We start from the raw sequence: 18,981 nt of genomic DNA on the forward strand, positions 1-18,981 counted from the left end.
TTACTCTCTGTGACATAACGAGCCCTGCACCTGTGTGACCATGGTCAGATTTCTGTCCACTGGAAGTAGACGCAAAAGCTTTCTATAGAATGACAGCAAGCAGAGATCTAGAGAACCATGAGGAATATTGGAAACTTGTATAACTTTTTATAATACAAACAATAACATTAATTTTGGACAACCCCTTTAATCGGGTTTTATCTTCATAGACCCCTTTTCCAGGATCTCCCCCCTACAGAGCAGGTTGGATGCGTTTGCCATACATCGGAGTGCTGTGCCCTCTCGCCAGGGCTATACAGGGGGCAGAGCAGCAGGGAGCATGATCAACCCTCCATCAATTAGAGGAAACAACTTTCACCAATCTGCATGTGATCTCAGAAGTCCCATCATAAGGTTATCCCCCTATCCAGCAAATGGGCTGCAACCTTGCGACAACCCCCTTTAAATTCAGAGTAGGTGCCCATCCATTTAGTCAGATACAGTGCAGTTTTAAGAAGACCCCCCCCCTTTAAAGGGGTTCTCTGGTAATAGCCAGTAAGGCCCTCTCCACAGGACAACGTAACTTGCCATCACCAGAGAACCCCTTTATAGGGAACCTGTCACCAGGGACCTCATTTTCACTAAAGACAGCTTGCAAAAGCTTATTACTCCTGCAGTGCACATCTGCCTCTCTGCCTTTTCTAAGCATTTGCATTACAGTACAATTGTGTGTTACCTTGCACCCTGACAAAACCCTCGGGTAGTCACAGGGGTTGGGCTTTGGTTTGGATGCATTTCAAAAAACATGTGCCTTGTCTGCGTTACTCCTCAGATCTTAGCCCCCACCTTTGTGCTCCTGTACAGTTCCACCTCTTGCTCCTTCTCAGAGGTCACAGCCTGGTGATCTGACATCAGTGGGGAAGAGAGGAGATGTACAGGAGCACAAAGATGGAGGCAGCCGGCAGCTCAGACAAGTCACATGTTTTTTGAAATGCATCCAAACCAAAGCCCAACCCCTGTGACTACCCCAGGATTTTGTCAGGGTGCAAGGTAAGTTATAAAACACAATTATATTGTAATGCAAATGCTTATAAAAAGGCAGAGGCATATTTTTACTGCAGGTGCTTTTACAATCAGTTTTTAGTGAAAATGAGGTCCCTGGTGACAGGTTCCCTTCCAATAAAATTCCTTCTCCGTCTTGTTATTGTACATCAGTGACCTACCTACCGCTGTTAAAAAACTACAACTCCCAGCATGCCCCAATAGGCCTCAAGACATGCTAAGAGTTATCTGATGTTGAGGAGCACAGTTTGCAGCCAGATTATTACATGACGGAGCACGATACCTGACTCAGCAGTTTCTGCTTTTCCTCCTGGAACTTCTGCCTCTCGTCCAGGATCTTGGATTTGGCGTGCTCATATTTGCTGGTGACATCTTGAAGTTGCTCCTTTCCTTCAGAGACTTTCTTCTCGTATTGTATCTGGAGAGACTCCAGCTCCTTGGTGTGCTGCTCCGACATCTGGCCCAGTTCTGTCTGCGCCTTCTTCAGCTGCTGTTCGTAGGACTGGGCCAGAGTCTTGTTCTCTGCGGACAGGTGCTGGTTCTGCTCCTGCAGAGAGGCCACTTGGTTCAGATGATCTTTCACCTCCTTCTGCAGAGTCTCCACCATCATCTTCTCCTTAGCCAGGGACTTTGCCTCTGCTTTGGCTATTTCCAGTTCCTTCTGTAGACTCTCTGTGGTCCTTTGGTTTTGGAGAAGTTCCTCTTTGTGTTGGCTTTCCCTTTGACTCATCTCTTGGTGGAGGTTTTGTAGGGAGGCCAGTTCCTCCAGCTGAATCTTGATGTTAGACATCTCCTGCTCCTTCTGGCTGCACTTCTCTTGCCACATCTTGAGATCAGTCTCCAGTTTTGCTGCAGCAGCTTGGTAAGACGTCAGGGTCTTCTGAAGCCCTTCCGCCGCCATCCTTTCCTTCTCTGCTTCCGCTTTGTAGGACGCAGCCTCTGTTGACAGGCTCTGGACGGCACCTTGTTTTTCGAGAAGTTCCTTGGAGGATGCTTCGAGCTTCTCGTGGACAGTTCTCAGCTGCTGCTCCAACCCATTGCTTCTACTGGTCTCTCTGGAGAGGAGCTCCTTGACCTCGAGGTAATCACGCTCATTGCTGGTCATCTTGGTGGAGAAATGACTCAACTCCTTCTGCAGACTTTGCACCTGGTCAGTCTTCTTCTCGATCTCCTTCTGATATTGGGCGACCTGCTCCCTGGTTCCGGATAACTCCTTTTCATATTCCTGAGATGTGGACCTGATAGTTGTCAGCTCCCGGCTGGATTCGCTCAGTGACTTTTGGCTTTGCTCTAACTCCTGAACTTTATGTATCAATTCCTTCTTCAAAGCTTCTAAGGAGGCCTCGGTCTCAGACTGCAAAGCTCTGGACTCTTCCAGCTGCTTCACGAGCTCGGAGGTCTTCTGCTGCTCCTGCTGGACCTCGGCGGCCAGCACCTGCATTCCTTTCTTATGTAGCTCCGAAGCGGAAGCCTTTTCGGATGCTGCCTTTATAGCGTCAGCGGCTTCTTTCCGGGCAACGTGTACCATATCTTCCAGTCCGCTGCATCTACTCTCCAGTTCTGTAGCTCTGGACTGAAGAACTGGCACTTCTGCCAAAGTAGCTTGATACTCCTGCCGGATGGAGGCGACTTCTCGTATTTGGTTCTGGAGGTCTTGCTCCACACGTTCGAGGAGGCCGTCTTTTTCGGAGAGTGCGGCTTTCAAAGCGCTGATCTCGGAGTCAGTGGCTTTGGTGGTTTGGACGTAGTGTTTTATCTGCTCCTCCTGTGTGGTGCATCGTTCTTTAAAGACATTGAGGGCTTGGACCTCTTTGAGGAGACCAGCAGAGTGGCTTTTCTCCTTCTGAATCTCCTCCTCTCTAGAAGACATCTCTTTGCCGAGTCTCTCCAGCTCCCCCTCCTTCAGTGTAATGAGATCTAGAGAGCGGGACAGCTCGTTCTGCAGGGCCGAGAACTCATTTTTGTGGACCTCCGTGCATTTCTGCAGCTGTACGGTGGCTTCCAGTTTAGCTTCTTGTTCAGTCTTTAATTCTCCGAGGACTTTTTCCTTCTCGCTCGCCAGACGATGGACCTCTTCTTCTTTGTGAGCGAGCTCCTGCTGATGCTTCGCCCGAGACTCCTTAAACTGCTTACTCATGAGTTCCAGCTCTGTGGAAAGTTTCTCCAAGGTTCCTTCTCGCTCTTTGAGGTCTCCTCGCATTGAACTTATTTGCGACTCCAAAGCCAAGATCTTCTGGGATTTCTGTTCGTCCAGATGCTTCAAAGCGGCTTCTAGTTCTGCACTTTTTTGCTTCTCGGCTGCAAGGTCTTTGGAGAGGACCTGGAGCTCTTGCACTTTATTACTACAGGTTGTTTCCAGCTTTGATACGTGCTCTGCGTCCTCCTTCTGGGCCAACCGGAGCTTCTCCTCAGTCACCTGGATGGTATGAAGCAGCTTCTGCTCTTGGGCTTCCTTCTCTTCGAGACGCGCCGTAGCCGCAGAGAGTTCAGACTCCAGGCGTTGGACCTGATCCACCTGCATGGACATAGCGGCTTTGGACTCTGCTTCAACTTCGGCCATTTTTAAGCGCTCTTTCTCCAGCTGCTTGCAGACCTCATCGAGCTCTTGCTTCAGCCTCTCCATGTGAGCCTTAACATGACTGGAGCTGTCGGCTCGTTCTTTCCATGTGCGCATTTCCTTAGCGAGTCTCTCAATTTCCTCCTCCCGCTGCCGGGTCGTGGCAGAGGATTCAGACAACTTCTGTTGAAGGTTCTCAGTGTTTGCTCGGAGTTCTTCTTCTAACTGAGTGACCCGAGATTTGAGCTCGTTTGCCGCAGACTTCTCTCTCTCGAGCTCAGAAACAGCCTGGTCTCTGCTTTCCCTCAAGCCCTTCATGTCGCCTTCCAGCTCCGAGCTTCTCTGGCGCTCGCTCTGCAGCAGCGACGACTTCTCCTTCTCCTCATCTAACAGATCCTTCAGGTTTTTCACCGTTTCCTCCAGAGATGAGAGCTGTGCTTTAATCTGTGTGTTCTCCTCACTAACCAGCTCCATCTCGGAGACTCTCTGTTCGTATATCTTCAGCTGAGCCTCTTGCTCAGAGATTTGTGTCCTCAGTGACTCCAGAGTAGACGCGTGAGACTTGATCTGGGTGTCATTCTCGGCATCCAGGTTCTGGCATTTGGCAATTAAGTCCAAGATGGTGGCATCCAGCTCCCGCACTTTGAGAGCCAGCTCTGCCTTCTCCTTCTTCAGCTCTTCCACTGCTACCAATCCTGCTCGCTGATCGTTCTGTAAGGCCTGGCACGTCTTACCCAAGGCCTTCACTTCTTCCTCCTTGCTATTCTTGTAGTCATTGAACATTGTAATAGCAGAGTCTCTCTCGTTTGCACATTTTTCACGTTCCTGCTGTAAACTCAGCATCTGTTGGGTGTTTAGGCCAAGTTGTTCATTTAACTCCAGCAACTTGCCTTCGGTCTGCCTTAGGGTGCTCCCAAGATGGTCAACCTGATGACTCAGCTCTGCGATGTTCTTCTTAGAAGACTCCTCTTGCTTCTGCAGCACGGCCTCTAGTTGTCCTCTCTGCCTCCTCTCCTCTTCCACTTCTTTCTGCAGAGCTGCAAGCTCGTGATCCTTCTGTGTCAGAGACATCTTCAGTTTGGAGATCTCCAGCTTCAGGGTTGTAATCTGACAGGTCAGCTTCTCCTCCTGGAGCCTGGCGTCCTGCTCCTGCTTCTCCTTCTGGAATGTGATCTCGGATAAGGACGTCTGCAGGTTTGTTACGATGTCTTGGAGTTGCATCTTTTCAGACTGGAATCGCGATTGCTGTGACTCGAGGTCAGCAAGTGCCACTGTCTTCTCCTCCTCCAGGTGTGTGATCTGACCCTGAAGCTCCAAGGATTTAGTGTTTAGAGCGACAACCTCTTGCTGTAGATGCTCCAGCTGAAGGAGACAAGACAGAAAACAGTCAGCAAGCAGTAGGCCAAAAGGTGAAGGGGCTGTATACATCTATTCCTAACCTACGTACACATCAACGTAAAGAATTGTTACATACCTTGAGAACGTCCCCCAATCGCTCCCCTTTGTCTTGAGACGCAGAGTCTCCCATCATCTTCAGCTGGTCCTCCAACATGGAGATCTTCTCCTGCAGAATCTGGTTGCGTTCTTCTAGACATTTCTGCAAAAAACGCACAAAGCCAAAAACTTTATTAAATATCAAGGACCATGTGACCGAGACCGAACAAACCCTCCTGATCAAGACCATTGCTCCAGGAGTCATTAAATTAGCCTTCTGATTAGTCCTAGACCCTTATCCTATGACCACAAATCCTTCATATTCACTAAAGCCTAAGATTTTATAGGGGTTGAATCCTACCAGACATTCATCCCTTATCTAGGAGCCTTCCCCAGCCCCCGGTCAGCACCGCATGGCATAGCATAACATTACCTTCTCGGTTATGGCCGTGTTAAGCTCGTTCTCCAGCTGACTCTGCTGCTTCTGCCATGCGGCCACCGACGCCTCGTGTTCATCACTGGTCTCATTGAGCGCCTCCTGCAGCTGCGCCAAGCGATTCGACAAGTCACGCACCTGGGTGGAAGCGAAAAAAAAAAATGGAGACATGAGCTACAGCTCCTAACTGCGGGTGGCGCTACGCTGAAGGACGAGGCACCTTGTACGAGGACGTACCTTGTACGAGAGGTCTCCGTTCTCCTCAAAGAGCTGATCATTCTTGCGCTCCAGCTGGTTCTTGTCCGTCTTCATATCCTGGCACTGCTTGAGGGCATCCCGCAGGCGGATCATGAGGCTGACAGACAGAAACGTACAGGAAAATTTATGCAGCCCCCGTGTGATGAAGTGTAAACAAGGAGACAATTACATTAACCCTTAAATTAGATGTACAAGCAGAAAAAAAAAAAAAGAAGTGTCTTTTTAATCAATGTACTTATTAGAAAAAAAAAATCCCACTGTTGGCCACCAGGGGGAGCTTCAACTGTGTGTGTATTACAGACATTGGGGGAGATTTATCAGAATGAAGGTAAAATTGTTCTAGTTGCCCATGGAAACCAATCAGAGCTCAGCTGTATTTTATAAGCAGCTGTGGAGACATGAAAGCTGCTCTCTGATTGGTTTCAATGAGCAATTAGAACAGTTCTGCTCTCAGACACTTCTGTCTCCCCCCCCCCCCCATTGTCTATAGAAGACTAGACATCATCCCCGGTGCTGAAGAACCTAGCATGGGAGCGGAGCCAGGGACATCCTGCAGCCCCACACTGCTATATCCCTCCATCTCCCTGTACCCTCAGTTATGTGCAGCCACTTATCTACTAAAATGTTTTGGATTTCATGAGAACAAGCGCAGGACCACCACATTTGGAATAGTTTGTAGACATCATATTAAATGGTGCCATCAGGAAGTTCAATTCACCCTGCAGGGACCTTGCACCTCCATCATCCTTATAGATGCCGCTTACAGTGTAGTTGGAAGTTTCCATGTAGCCTCAATCGTATCCAAATAATACATGACAATATTTTAGGATTTGTACACCCATCTGACCCTGATAATTAGATAGAAGAGTGGTCCTGGGCTGGAGGAGAAATCCTGCCTCCTCCAATTTACAGTAGAGATCAAAAAAATTACAGTAATTACTGAGGGATGGTGGAAACTACAGGGAAAAATCCAAACCATCCAGAACACCAGAGAGGCAGAGCCCCACTGATTATGTACAGTTTACAGATATTGAAAATTAAAACTGATCATCATAGAAACCCTGAAGAGCTGTATGTGCAATACAGCCCATCCAGCAGTGGTGCAGGTAACCCTGAGGAGCCATGTGTGCACCAGAGCACCCACCCACTGCAGTGCAGCTCACCCTGAAGAGCTGCGTGTGCACCAGAGCACCCACCCACTGCAGTGCAGGTAACCCTGAGGAGCCATGTGTGCACCAGAGCACCCACTCACTGCAGTTCACCCTGAGGAGCCATGTGTGCACCAGAGCACCCACCCACTGCAGTGCAGGTAACCCTGAGGAGCCATGTGTGCACCAGAGCACCCACCCACTGCAGTGCAGCTCACCCTGAAGAGCTGCGTGTGCACCAGAGCACCCACCCACTGCAGTGCAGGTAACCCTGAGGAGCCATGTGTGCACCAGAGCACCCACCCACTGCAGTGCAGGTAAGCCTAAAGAGCTGCATGTGCACCAGAGCACCCACCCACTGCAGTGCAGGTAAGCCTAAAGAGCTGCGTGTGCACCAGTGCCAAGCATGGTGGCTTGGTGGTTGGCCACCAGGGTCATCATCTGCAAAGAGTTTGTATCTTCTCTCCTTGTTTGCGTGTGTTTTCTCCCAGTCGCCAATACATACTGGTAGGTTGATTCGATTTGGGGACAATGACTGATTTGGTGATCTCTGCGTAATCTGTGTGAGCTATATAAAGGAATTATTATTATCCGGCAGCGGTGGGTGCTCACCTCTCGTTCTTCTCTCGCAGCTCCTCCATCTCTCGGGGCTCCTGCTGGTCCGCCTGCTTCTCGTTCAGCACCACCAGACGTTCGATGCGCTGCTGCATGAGGAAGATCTGGGCCTCTGTAAACAGGACACAAGACATGAGCAGCAAGTTCTCAACATTTCAGAAGAAATGCCAATTGAATGAAAGCAGCCCCCTCCCCCTCCCTTCCTTTACCTTGAATTAATCGGCAGTTTTGGCTTTCACTGGATCTATACAATGGATAGAATCGGAAGACAAAACGGTCCATCCATTGTATATGGACCTGACAATGATGACTATTCACTTCTGTTTCCATGAGGGGTACATCTGCCAGTGCAGAGAATTATCTGCAGATAGTGATGACCCTTCCAGTGCACAGGTCATCAGTATGTGAAGTACAAGTAGATGCAATGGGCGGCTCATAGCTCCCTGTGGCCTCACCTTTCTCTGCAAGACGTTTTTTGGTCTCCGAGAGCTCAAGCTCCAGTTCATCCCTTAAGTCTCTTCCCTCGATAATCTGCTTCCGGAGCCTTCGTATCTGGAACTGCGGCATATGTAGCACCTCGCTCATCGGGGAGGAGGGAGAGTCTAACGGCAAGCTGCAGAGGACAGGGTGGTCAGTGCAATAGAGGGGGAGAAAGATTCCTGCAAACCAAACACTGAGCAGGACACGTGACCACGAGGCTCGAATAATATTACCTTTTCATAGTGGAAGAGGAGGCCACGCGATGCAGCTCCAGAAATCGCACCTGTGTCTTCCGGGATGGAACAGTGGGTGACGTGACCTCATCAGAGCTGGAGGCGCTGTCAGAGGGGGAGAAGACCCGAGCTGCCCGGAGGAAGGGGAGAACAATTATTCACACAATGGATCATCTATACATTAAAAAAGTATTAAAATTAAAATTCTACCAAATTTCTCTTTTGGTAGAATTTTAAAAGTAGATTTTAAAAGGAAGGAGGCCATGGATAACAAAGATTAGAAGATTCCCACAGTCACGGTGCCTGGATCTTTGAACAATTTCTGCTTTTTCATGCACAATTTGGATGGTAGATTTCCTTTATCCTACAACTGTTACACACTGGTTTGTACAGTTACAGTAAATCATGCAATGCACATAGAGGCGAGAGGTAGTGGCAACAGTCCTGCTGCTCCATCCATACATGTAGTGCACAATGGCATCTAGACACCCACACGTGTTGTACTCTTTACCTTTCCTCTGTAGGAAGAGGATCAGTTTATCAGCAAGCGATGGATCGTCCTCATTATCCAGAACGAACCTCAAGATGGAGGCGAGCTCGGTCTGCAGGAAAACACAAGGATGCTCATAACTGTGTCCTCACCAACATCTCCCTCCTCCCCCAAAAATACAGAGACAGAGAACTTACCTGCGTCTTGTGGTCGTACGTCTCCCATTCCTGTGCGTTTTTACACTTCATGTTTGAGACATAGAAGAGCAGAACGATGACCTGAGAAAGGGAATATGAAAGACGGACAGCGTGAAGACCGTAAACAACACACTAATAGCCTCCCCAAGAAAAGCAGACCTCTAATGTATATGGGACAAGGTCGCCTCCTAGTGGTATCATATGCTTCCTGAATCTTCCTACACAGAACTATCACATGACCCCCTGAGAAGCAAACATTGGGCATTTTATTTACCTTACAAATCTCAAGATCACTGTTCTCTCCATGCAGGATCTTCTCCCACTGGACCAAATCTTCTGCTCTGGAGCCACATCTGCAGTGTTCTGCAGGGGGGGAAACACACACATAAACCAAAGATACTTTGCCAAAACCTCAACTACAACAATTATCTGCAGCCTCTATGAAGGAAGTAATTGTGCATCACTGAGCACACATTACAATTTATTTATAGTCTGTATTATACTCCAGGTCTTAAATCATCCCATCTGTTTAGCCAGTGATTCGAAAATGAATGCAGCTCTGGGGTATAATACAGGCCATAATATAAATATAAATATATATATAATTTGGGTGTGGGTTTTATTGATGTTAATATGTGGGTGTGATTTGCTTTCAATTGTTAATGGGTTATTTAGGTGCATATTCTGTTATGATATCTTCAACAACAAAAAAGTGTGCTATGAGTAAATGTGGCTGGCAATTGTAAATATTTTGTATGTATTGCATATTATGTTTGGTTCACGTTTTGTGTCATTGTATTGTTTTAAAATACATATTTTAATAAAAAAAGATCTAAAAGATGTAACTCAGGATCAGTACAGGATAAGTAATGTCATGTATGTACACAGTGACTGCACCAGCAGCAGAATAGTGAGTGCAGCTCTGGGGTATAATACAGGATGTAACTCAGGATCAGTACAGGATAAGTAATGTCATGTATGTACACAGTGACTGCACCAGCAGCAGAATAGTGAGTGCAGCTCTGGAGTATAATACAGGATGTAACTCAGGATCAGTACAGGATAAGTAATGTCATGTATGTGCACAGTGACTGCACCAGCAGCAGAATAGTGAGTGCAGCTCTGGAGTATAATACAGGATGTAACTCAGGACCAGTACAGGATAAGTAATGTCATGTATATACAGTGACTGCACCAGCAGCAGAATAGTGAGTGCAGCTCTGGGGTATAATACAGGATGTAACTCAGGATCAGTACAGGATAAGTAATGTCATGTATGTACACAGTGACTGCACCAGCAGCAGAAGAGTGAGTGCAGCTCTGGGGTATAATACAGGATGTAACTCAGGATCAGTACAGGATAAGTAATGTCATGTATGTGCACAGTGACTGCACCAGCAGCAGAATAGTGAGTGTAGCTCTGGAGTATAATACAGGATGTAACTCAGGATCAGTACAGGATTAGTAATGTCATGTATGTACACAGTGACTGCACCAGCAGCAGAATAGTGAATGCAGCTCTGGAGTATAATACAGGATGTAACTCAGGATCAGTACAGGATAAGTAATGTCATGTATGTACACAGTGACTGCACCAGCAGCAGAATAGTGAGTGCAGCTCTGGAGTATAATACAGGATGTAACTCAGGATCAGTACAGGATAAGTAATGTCATGTATGTACACAGTGACTGCACCAGCAGCAGAATAGTGAGTGCAGCTCTGGAGTATAATACAGGATGTAACTCAGGATCAGTACAGGATAAGTAATGTCATGTATGTACACAGTAACTGCACCAGCAGCAGAATAGTGAGTGCAGCTCTGGAGTATAATACAGGATGTAACTCAGGATCAGTACAGGATAAGTAATGTCATGTATGTACACAGTGACTCCATCAGTGCAGCTCAGTACTTATGCACAGTCTTCAGACATGTGCTGTCAGGGCAGTGAATGTACATTGTCTTGGATCATCTATTTATCTTACTCTGTAAGTACTTCAGTCTGTCCTCCATCGGTTGCCTCAGAATGCGGGTGGCATCATCGATGTTGCCGTTCCTGTAATACATGGAGAGTGCGGATCAGTACATATAACATACACACAACCGTCCATGTCAGTGTAGTGCAGCCTCACCTGATGTGTTACCATCAATTATAGACAGTGATCTCCGCCATTGTCTCTGGTATCAGAGTGATTAAATTACTACCTATTGGTCAGAACCAGTCTTGTGGAACCCCGATGGGACTCACGCCAAGTGCTACGCTTAGGCTTTGTATGGGCAGCAGCTGAGGATTGATAGGAGAAGTAACACAAAATACAGAGAGGGGGAAGATACCGGCAGATGGGGACTACACAGAGAAACCTAGAAGTTGAATCTCTGCTGAAAAGTTTCAAGAAGTTCACAATTACAAAAGATCTCAGCAGAAGGCACAATGGGAAACACTTCTAAAAACCGGCATGTAGTTCCCCACTCTTAAAGGGTATCTGACGGGTGGGTATACGACCACTGTCGCCCATAATGAACACTGGCATACAGCTGGATTCCTGCAGCTTCTTTCTATAGAAGCGCCAGAAGTACCTGAGGACGGCGTTCCCCTATCTGTATGGAGGCAGAACTCCAGCTGCTCATCCACAAGATCATTGTGGGGGGACAAATATTTGCAGTTTTCTAATGAAATCATGTTGCTTTGGCCTCTGTTGTTCTGCTTCTAAGAAAAGGTTGCAATTATTGGAGGCAATAAAGACAAAAAAATTGTCACTTTTATCAGAGCTTGAAAGCACTAAACCTCCCACAGCTACACTGCCATCAGTAGATGATCCTCTGAGCTGAACACAGCAGCACCACAGATCTATCACTTTCCCTAACACTTTGTGCAGGTAACAGGAATCAGCCAGAGCAGGATGTGAGATAGTCCGGGGGTCAGGAGACTTGGGCTCAGCCATGGCAGATTACTTAGACCATCATCCTAAATCAAAGAACGGCGCCTCCTAGAGGTGGGACATGACTTACAGCTTTGTGATAATCTTGATGAAGGTGTTCAGATCCTGCATCTGGGAGAGCTGCTCGATGGGCTCGTCCACCTTCAAGCTGTTCACCTGGTGGAAACACAAAAAGAAAGAGAAGTCAGAGTCCCCCCTGTCACATCCAGACCCCATTAGTATACTATGGGATGACTTGAGGAGATAAACTGGAGTAGACGAGGCATCCTTCATCACACATCTATCCTCAGGACAGGCCATGTGGAGTGACCCCAGGGACCCCTGTGGGGCGATGCAATCCTTTGTATGTCTGTCTAGGTGCAGCTATGACAATCTAAGTGACTGAGTATTGCTGCTTCTTGCATCTGCTGATTGTGGGGGTCCCAGAGGGGTCTGACTTCAGTAAACTGCTCATGGATGACCTCGAGAGAGCTACTCCCACACCGAGAAGATCTATGTCAGATCAGGGAAGCCCCACAAGTCCAAGTAAATCATCTCCTTATAGGACTGTGCGAGATCCCCTTTATGGCTTTAGTCAGCCTGATAGACGCCCATGTTATAGGGTCCAGCTGCTCAGTCCATGTGCACCACAACGGTACCCTGCCTACTAATGTGGACACGTGGTAGCTATACCGCCATAATATGATGCCCGCTCCTTACCCATGTGAGCAGCGACTCCATCAAGGTCCCACGTACAGACATTGTGGCAGCTCGGCTGAGTCACACAGCATCCGATTCTCCTGCGGGAAGAGAAGCCGCTGTCAGGTTATACAGGTCAGTGTGAACAGAAGCAAATGCCCCAGAGAGAGCACAGAGGATGCTGCTCCAACCACAACAACACAGAATAAGACATTGCATGGACAGATCAGGGTTCACAGCAGCACAGAGTATTTCAGCAGATGATTTTGATGACGTTACCTAGTAGAAGTATGAGCATCTCCAGAGAATTTCAGGAGTGTGCCATATCATCGGCACACATCTATCCTGAAATCCTCTGTGCTGCGGCAGGCTCCTTTCCATTGATGCAGCTAAAGCGGTTCAAGTGTCTCATGATGTGATGTCCAGGAGCGCGACACCAACCAAGGTAGCGGGTGACAACCATCTATACAAAGTCCACCCCATCTATCAGATAAGAGTAACCCCTGAACTGCTGGGACAGCGACACCACCGGGATCAGCGCATTCCACATACTTAAAGGAGCAGTACAGACCGTGCTACCTGGTGGGGAATGGAAACCATTGTTATTTATATGTCTAACACTACTGATGTGTATCACAGCTAAGAGTATGTAACAATTGTACCAAGTGCATACACCCGGGAGTGATAAACAGCAGGACGGTCTGATTCCACTAACATATTATACATTATAAAATTATGACATTTCCTTTAAATGTCTGTTCTGCTCCTGACCGAAGGAACTACATTTAGTGGTCAAAGGACCATATTGTCATAATGCTAAACGTTCAGAGATCGAGCCCCCTAGATGCACCCAAAACCACAGCACAAAGTACCACAGCAGCAACCAGTACTGTAACCAGCAGGCAATACTGGAGACCCCCGGAGGATAACACTACTAATAGTGGAGACCCCCGGAGGATAACACTACTAATAGTGGAGACCCCCGGAGCATAAGTGGCCACGCGCACAGTCCTGTCAGAGCTGCTGGTGGCCACGCGCACAGTCATGTCAGAGCTGCTTGAGTGACCAAGAAAACAGACTGTGAAGTCGGAGACTATTTTGGTGGAGATGGAAGTGAAATTGAGGAGGGCGAGGAGTCACAGAAAAGCTTTGGCAAATATAGGGAAAAGCTAGAAAATGTTTACATCAAATTTAGGCACCAAATCAGATGAGCAGACGTTGGCTCCAGTCCTTCAATCCCAAAAGAGAGGCATAAGTTACCCCAAAGCACCCAAAATAAACACAGATCTAGTGAAAATTTGCCAAATAAGCAGGTTACTGCCCCCTAGTGTCCTATACCTGGGCCCTATGACTGGCTGCTAGGCTGCCCCCTAGTCCCCCCACCTGATGACTGGCTGGCAGGCTGCCCCCTAGTGTCCCCCATATGATGACTGGCTGGTAAGCTGCCCCCTAGTGTCCCCCATATGATGACTGGCTGGTAAGCTGCCCCCTAGTGCCCCCCACCTGATGACTGGCTGGTAGGCTGCCCCCTAGTGCCCCCCACCTGATGACTGGCTGGTAGGCTGCCCCCTAGTGCCCCCCACCTGATGACTGCCTGGTAGGCTGCCCCCTAGTGTCCCCCACCTGATGACTGCCTGGTAGGCTGCCCCCTAGTGCCCCCCCACCTGATGACTGCCTGGTAGGCTGCCCCCTAGTGTCCCCCATATGATGACTGGCTGGTAAGCTGCCCCCTAGTGTCCCCCATATGATGACTGGCTGGTAAGCTGCCCCCTAGTGCCCCCCACCTGATGACTGGCTGGTAGGCTGCCCCCTAGTGCCCCCCACCTGATGACTGGCTGGTAGGCTGCCCCCTAGTGCCCCCCACCTGATGACTGCCTGGTAGGCTGCCCCCTAGTGTCCCCCACCTGATGACTGCCTGGTAGGCTGCCCCCTAGTGTCCCCCACCTGATGACTGGCTGGTAGGCTGCCCCCTAGTGCCCCCCACCTGATGACTGGCTGGTAGGCTGCCCCCTAGTGCCCCCCACCTGATGACTGCCTGGTAGGCTGCCCCCTAGTGCCCCCCCACCTGATGACTGCCTGGTAGGCTGCCCCCTAGTGCCCCCCATCTGATGACTGCCTGGTAGGCTGCCCCCTAGTGCCCCCCACCTGATGACTGCCTGGTAGGCTGCCCCCTAGTGCCCCCCACCTGATAACTGCCTGGTAGGCTGCCCCCTAGTGCCCCCCACCTGATGACTGGCTGGTAGGCTGCCCCCTAGTGTCCCCCACCTGATGACTGCCTGACATCCTGCCCCCCCAGTACTACACAGTGTAGAAGCAGTAATCCGTAGCACTACACACATCTATAGAGCAGCACTCACAAAGAGCCTTAACCCCATCCTCCCCAGCACATCGTTAGTACATAATTAACACAAGCAAAGTGACAATTAACTGCAAACAACTCACTGTGAAGCTGTGCCTAGTGTGTCCCCCGCCTGTGCCCACCGCAGCCCTCTGATAGCAGGGGAGGGGGACACGTAATAACTTTATAAAGTTGTGTCCACTTCACACGGCAGAGCTGCAGCCTGAGGCACGACGGGAGGCTTCCCGGAGCCCCACAGCAGCCTCCATGGCAGATCAGCTTGTATTTGCATGCCAATTCCCAGCATGCTCTGGGACAGTGACACCGCTGTGATGTGGAGGATTGTGGGAGGAGGAAGTGGAGCAGCAGGGTTAGGCTGAGTAGCGGCAGCACATAAGTGCACTCGCGTGTGGCTGCACCGGAGCAGATTTAACCCTTTGCTTGCAGATTCCCTTCTCACATACATCAATACAGGAAACCTGAAGGATATGGAAAGCGATGGCAGCAACACAGAGGACGACCCAGGGGCCTATGATTACATCAAATCTACATAATGGGAGCAATAAGCAGCAAAGGACCCCCCCTCACCCCCCTGGGACACTCTATAGGGGTCATGAGCGCCCAGTACAGGCAACAAGTGATTCGGTCCATGTGTCAAGGATCAATGTCACCTATACAGGCGGCAGCAGAACAGCGCCCCCCTGTGGAAACAATGGTTTCTGCTGTCACATCCATAACAATCCAATAACAATTACACGTCTGGTCGTCTCAATAGTCAGAAGGAGAATTCATTTTCCAATGTACAACAAGTTTCCAACACTGCAAGAACAACAACTCCCAGCATGCCGCAGGCTCACAATCACATAACAGGTAGAGGGATGACCCCAAATCCTATCCCATAGGGGGCACCCCATTCCCAAATCATATAGACAACCTTACTGAGATCATGGCCACCCCTACACTGATCACTTACAGAGGTCATGTGACCGGGGCCTCGACCCCACTAATAACAGCAGGCAACGCAGACAGTAATGCATCCTCAGGAGCACAGCGCCACACAGAGGCCAGGGATCTCACAGCGACAGCTTTCTAGGCCACAATAAATAAGCGGGTGTCCGCAGGCGACCATGGGGGTGACCCAGCACCTCCGCCCTGAACCTACACCCACCGCTCTGGCACTCCGGCTGGACACGGCACACACTGCAACACTGTCACTCCAGGTGCCTGACACAAAGGTGTATACAGTGCACAGGTCACACCGAGAGCAGCAGCAACAGAACAACACCCACTAAATCAACACAGGGAGATACAGCCTCAGTGACCCCCCCCCCACCATCACTCCCCGGGGACCCCGCTCCCCATCATTTACCTCAGTGACCCCGCTATCAATCCCTGGTGACCCCGCTCCCCATCATTTACCTCAGTGACCCCGCTATCAATCCCTGGTGACCCCGCTCCCCATCCTTTACCTCAGTGACCCCGCTATCAATCCCTGGTGACCCCGCTCCCCATCATTTACATCAGTGACCCCCCTATCAATCCCTGGTGACCCCACTCCCCATCATTTATCTCAGTGACCCCCCTATCACTCCCAAGTGTCCCAGCTCCCCATCATTTATCTCAGTGACCCCCTAATCACTCCCTGGTGACCCCGCTCCCCATCATTTACCTCAGTGACCCCCCTATTACTCCCCAATGACCCCGCTCCCCATCATTTACCTCAGTGACCCCGCTATTACTCCCCAATGACCCTGCTCCCCATCATTTACCTCAGTGACCCCGCTCCCCATCATTTACCTCAGTGACCCCGCTCCCCATCATTTACCTCAGTGACCCCCTAATCACTCCCCGGTGACCCCGCTCCCCATCATTTACCTCAGTGACCCCCTAATCACTCCCCGGTGAACCCGCTCCCCATCATTTACCTCAGTGACCCCCTAATCACTCCCTGGTGACCCCGCTCCCCATCATTTACCTCAGTGACCCCCTAATCACTCCCTGGTGACCCTGCTCCCCATCATTTACCTCAGTGACCCCCCTATTACTCCCCAATGACCCCGCTCCCCATCATTTACCTCAGTGACCCCCCTATCACTCTCCGGTGACAACTCCCCATTATTTACCTCAGTGACCCCCTATCACTCCCCAATGACCCCGCTCCCCATCATTTACCTCACTGACCCCCCTATCACTCCCCGGTGACCCCGCTCCACATCATTTACCTCAGTGACCCCCCTATTACTCCCCAATGACCCCGCTCCCCATCATTTACCTCAGTGACCCCCCCTATTACTCCCCAATGACCCCGCTCCCCATCATTTACCTCAGTGACCCCCTAATCACTCCCTGGTGACCCCGCTCCCCATCATTTACCTCAGTGACCCCCCTATCACTCCCCGGTGACCCCGCTCCCCATCATTTACCTCAGTGACCCCCCTATTACTCCCCAAAGACCCCGCTCCCCATCATTTACCTCAGTGACCCCCTAATCACTCCCGGGTGACCCCGCTCCCCATCATTTACCTCAGTGACCCCCCTATTACTCCCCAATGACCCCGCTCCCCATCATTTACCTCAGTGACCCCCCTATTACTCCCCGGTGACCCCGCTCCACATCATTTACCTCAGTGACCCCCTATCACTCCCCGGTAACCCCACTCACCATCATTTAACTCAGTGACCCCCCTTTCACTCCCTGGTGACCCTAATACCCATTATTTACCTCAGTGACCCCCCTATCACTGCCCGGTGACCCCGCTCCCCATCATTTACCTCAGTGATCCCCCTATTACTCCCCAATGACCCCGCTCCCCATCATTTACCTCAGTGACCCCCCTATCACTCCCTGGTGACCTCGCTCCCCATCATTTACCTCAGTGACCCCCCTATCACTCCCTGGTGACCCCGCTCCCCATCATTTACCTCAGTGACCCCCCTATCACTCCCTGGTGACCCCACTCCCCATCATTTACCTCAGTGACCCCCCTATCACTCCCTGGTGACCCCACTCCCCATCATTTACCTCAGTGACCCCCTAATCACTCCCCGGTGACCCCGCTCCCCATCATTTACCCCAGTGACCCCCCTATCACTCCCCGGTGACCCCGCTCCCCATCATGTACCTCAGTGACCCCCCTATTACTCCCCAATGACCCCGCTCCCCATCATTTACCTCAGTGACCCCCTAATCACTCCCCAATGACCCCACTACCCATCATTTACCTCAGTGACCCCCCTATCACTCCCCGGTGACCCCGCTCCCCATCATGTACCTCAGTGACCCCCTAATCACTCCCCGGTGACCCCGCTCCCCATCATGTACCTCAGTGACCCCCTAATCACTCCCCGGTGACCCCGCTCCCCATCATTTACCTCAGTGACCCCCTAATCACTCCCCGGTGATCCCGCTCCCCATCATTTACCTCAGTGATCCCCCTATAACTCCCCAGTGACCCCGCTCCCCATCATTTACCTCAGTGACCCCCCTATTACTCCCCAATGACCCCGCTCCCCATCATTTACCTCAGTGACCCCCCCTATCACTCCCCAATGACCACGCTCCCCATCATTTACCTCAGTGACCCCCCTATCACTCCCTGGTGACCCCGCTCCCCATCATTTACCTCAGTGACCCCCCTATCACTCCCTGGTGACCCCACTCCCCATCATTTACCTCAGTGACCCCCTAATCACTCCCCGGTGACCCCGCTCCCCATCATTTACCTCAGTGACCCCCCCTATTACTCCCCGGTGACCCCGCTCCCCATCATGTACCTCAGTGACCCCCCTATTACTCCCCAATGACCCCGCTCCCCATCATTTACCTCAGTGACCCCCTAATCACTCCCCAATGACCCCACTACCCATCATTTACCTCAGTGACCCCCCTATCACTCCCCGGTGACCCCGCTCCCCATCATTTACCTCAGTGACCCCCCTATCACTCCCCGGTGACCCCGCTCCCCATCATTTACCTCAGTGACCCCCCTATCACTCCCCGGTGACCCCGCTCCCCATCATTTACCTCAGTGACCCCCCTATCACTCCCCGGTGACCCCGCTCCCCATCATGTACCCCAGTGACCCCCCTATCAGTCCCCGGTGACCCTCCGCCCACTCCCGGTCTCGTTCGGTGATGA

At 50.4% G+C, this 18,981-nt stretch overlaps 1 protein-coding gene across 6 annotated transcripts in view; it reads right to left on the bottom strand.

Annotated features, from left to right (window-relative positions):
* NUMA1 (nuclear mitotic apparatus protein 1) overlaps positions 1 to 18,981 on the bottom strand; it is a 33,180-nt gene that overhangs the window by 11,107 nt on the left and 3,092 nt on the right. For 5 of the 6 annotated variants that reach the window (XM_072133752.1, XM_072133755.1, XM_072133753.1 and 2 more), the window contains exons 2-14: positions 12,527 to 12,606; positions 11,898 to 11,983; positions 10,874 to 10,944; positions 9,164 to 9,252; positions 8,890 to 8,970; positions 8,714 to 8,804; positions 8,203 to 8,332; positions 7,945 to 8,102; positions 7,487 to 7,601; positions 5,706 to 5,823; positions 5,466 to 5,606; positions 5,073 to 5,195; positions 1,325 to 4,960 (exon numbers count right to left, since the gene is read on the bottom strand). In XM_072133752.1, the coding sequence (XP_071989853.1) occupies positions 1,325 to 4,960; positions 5,073 to 5,195; positions 5,466 to 5,606; positions 5,706 to 5,823; positions 7,487 to 7,601; positions 7,945 to 8,102; positions 8,203 to 8,332; positions 8,714 to 8,804; positions 8,890 to 8,970; positions 9,164 to 9,252; positions 10,874 to 10,944; positions 11,898 to 11,983; positions 12,527 to 12,568 (4,881 nt within the window). In that variant the 5' untranslated portion in view covers positions 12,569 to 12,606. Of the gene's footprint in view, positions 1 to 1,324; positions 4,961 to 5,072; positions 5,196 to 5,465; positions 5,607 to 5,705; positions 5,824 to 7,486; positions 7,602 to 7,944; positions 8,103 to 8,202; positions 8,333 to 8,713; positions 8,805 to 8,889; positions 8,971 to 9,163; positions 9,253 to 10,873; positions 10,945 to 11,897; positions 11,984 to 12,526; positions 12,607 to 14,947; positions 15,150 to 18,981 lie in introns of those variants that run through there. The other variant, XM_072133751.1, reaches the window with a different exon arrangement.

Source organism: Engystomops pustulosus, chromosome 2 (genome assembly GCF_040894005.1).
Source record: "Engystomops pustulosus chromosome 2, aEngPut4.maternal, whole genome shotgun sequence".
Lineage (NCBI taxonomy): Eukaryota > Metazoa > Chordata > Amphibia > Anura > Leptodactylidae > Engystomops > Engystomops pustulosus.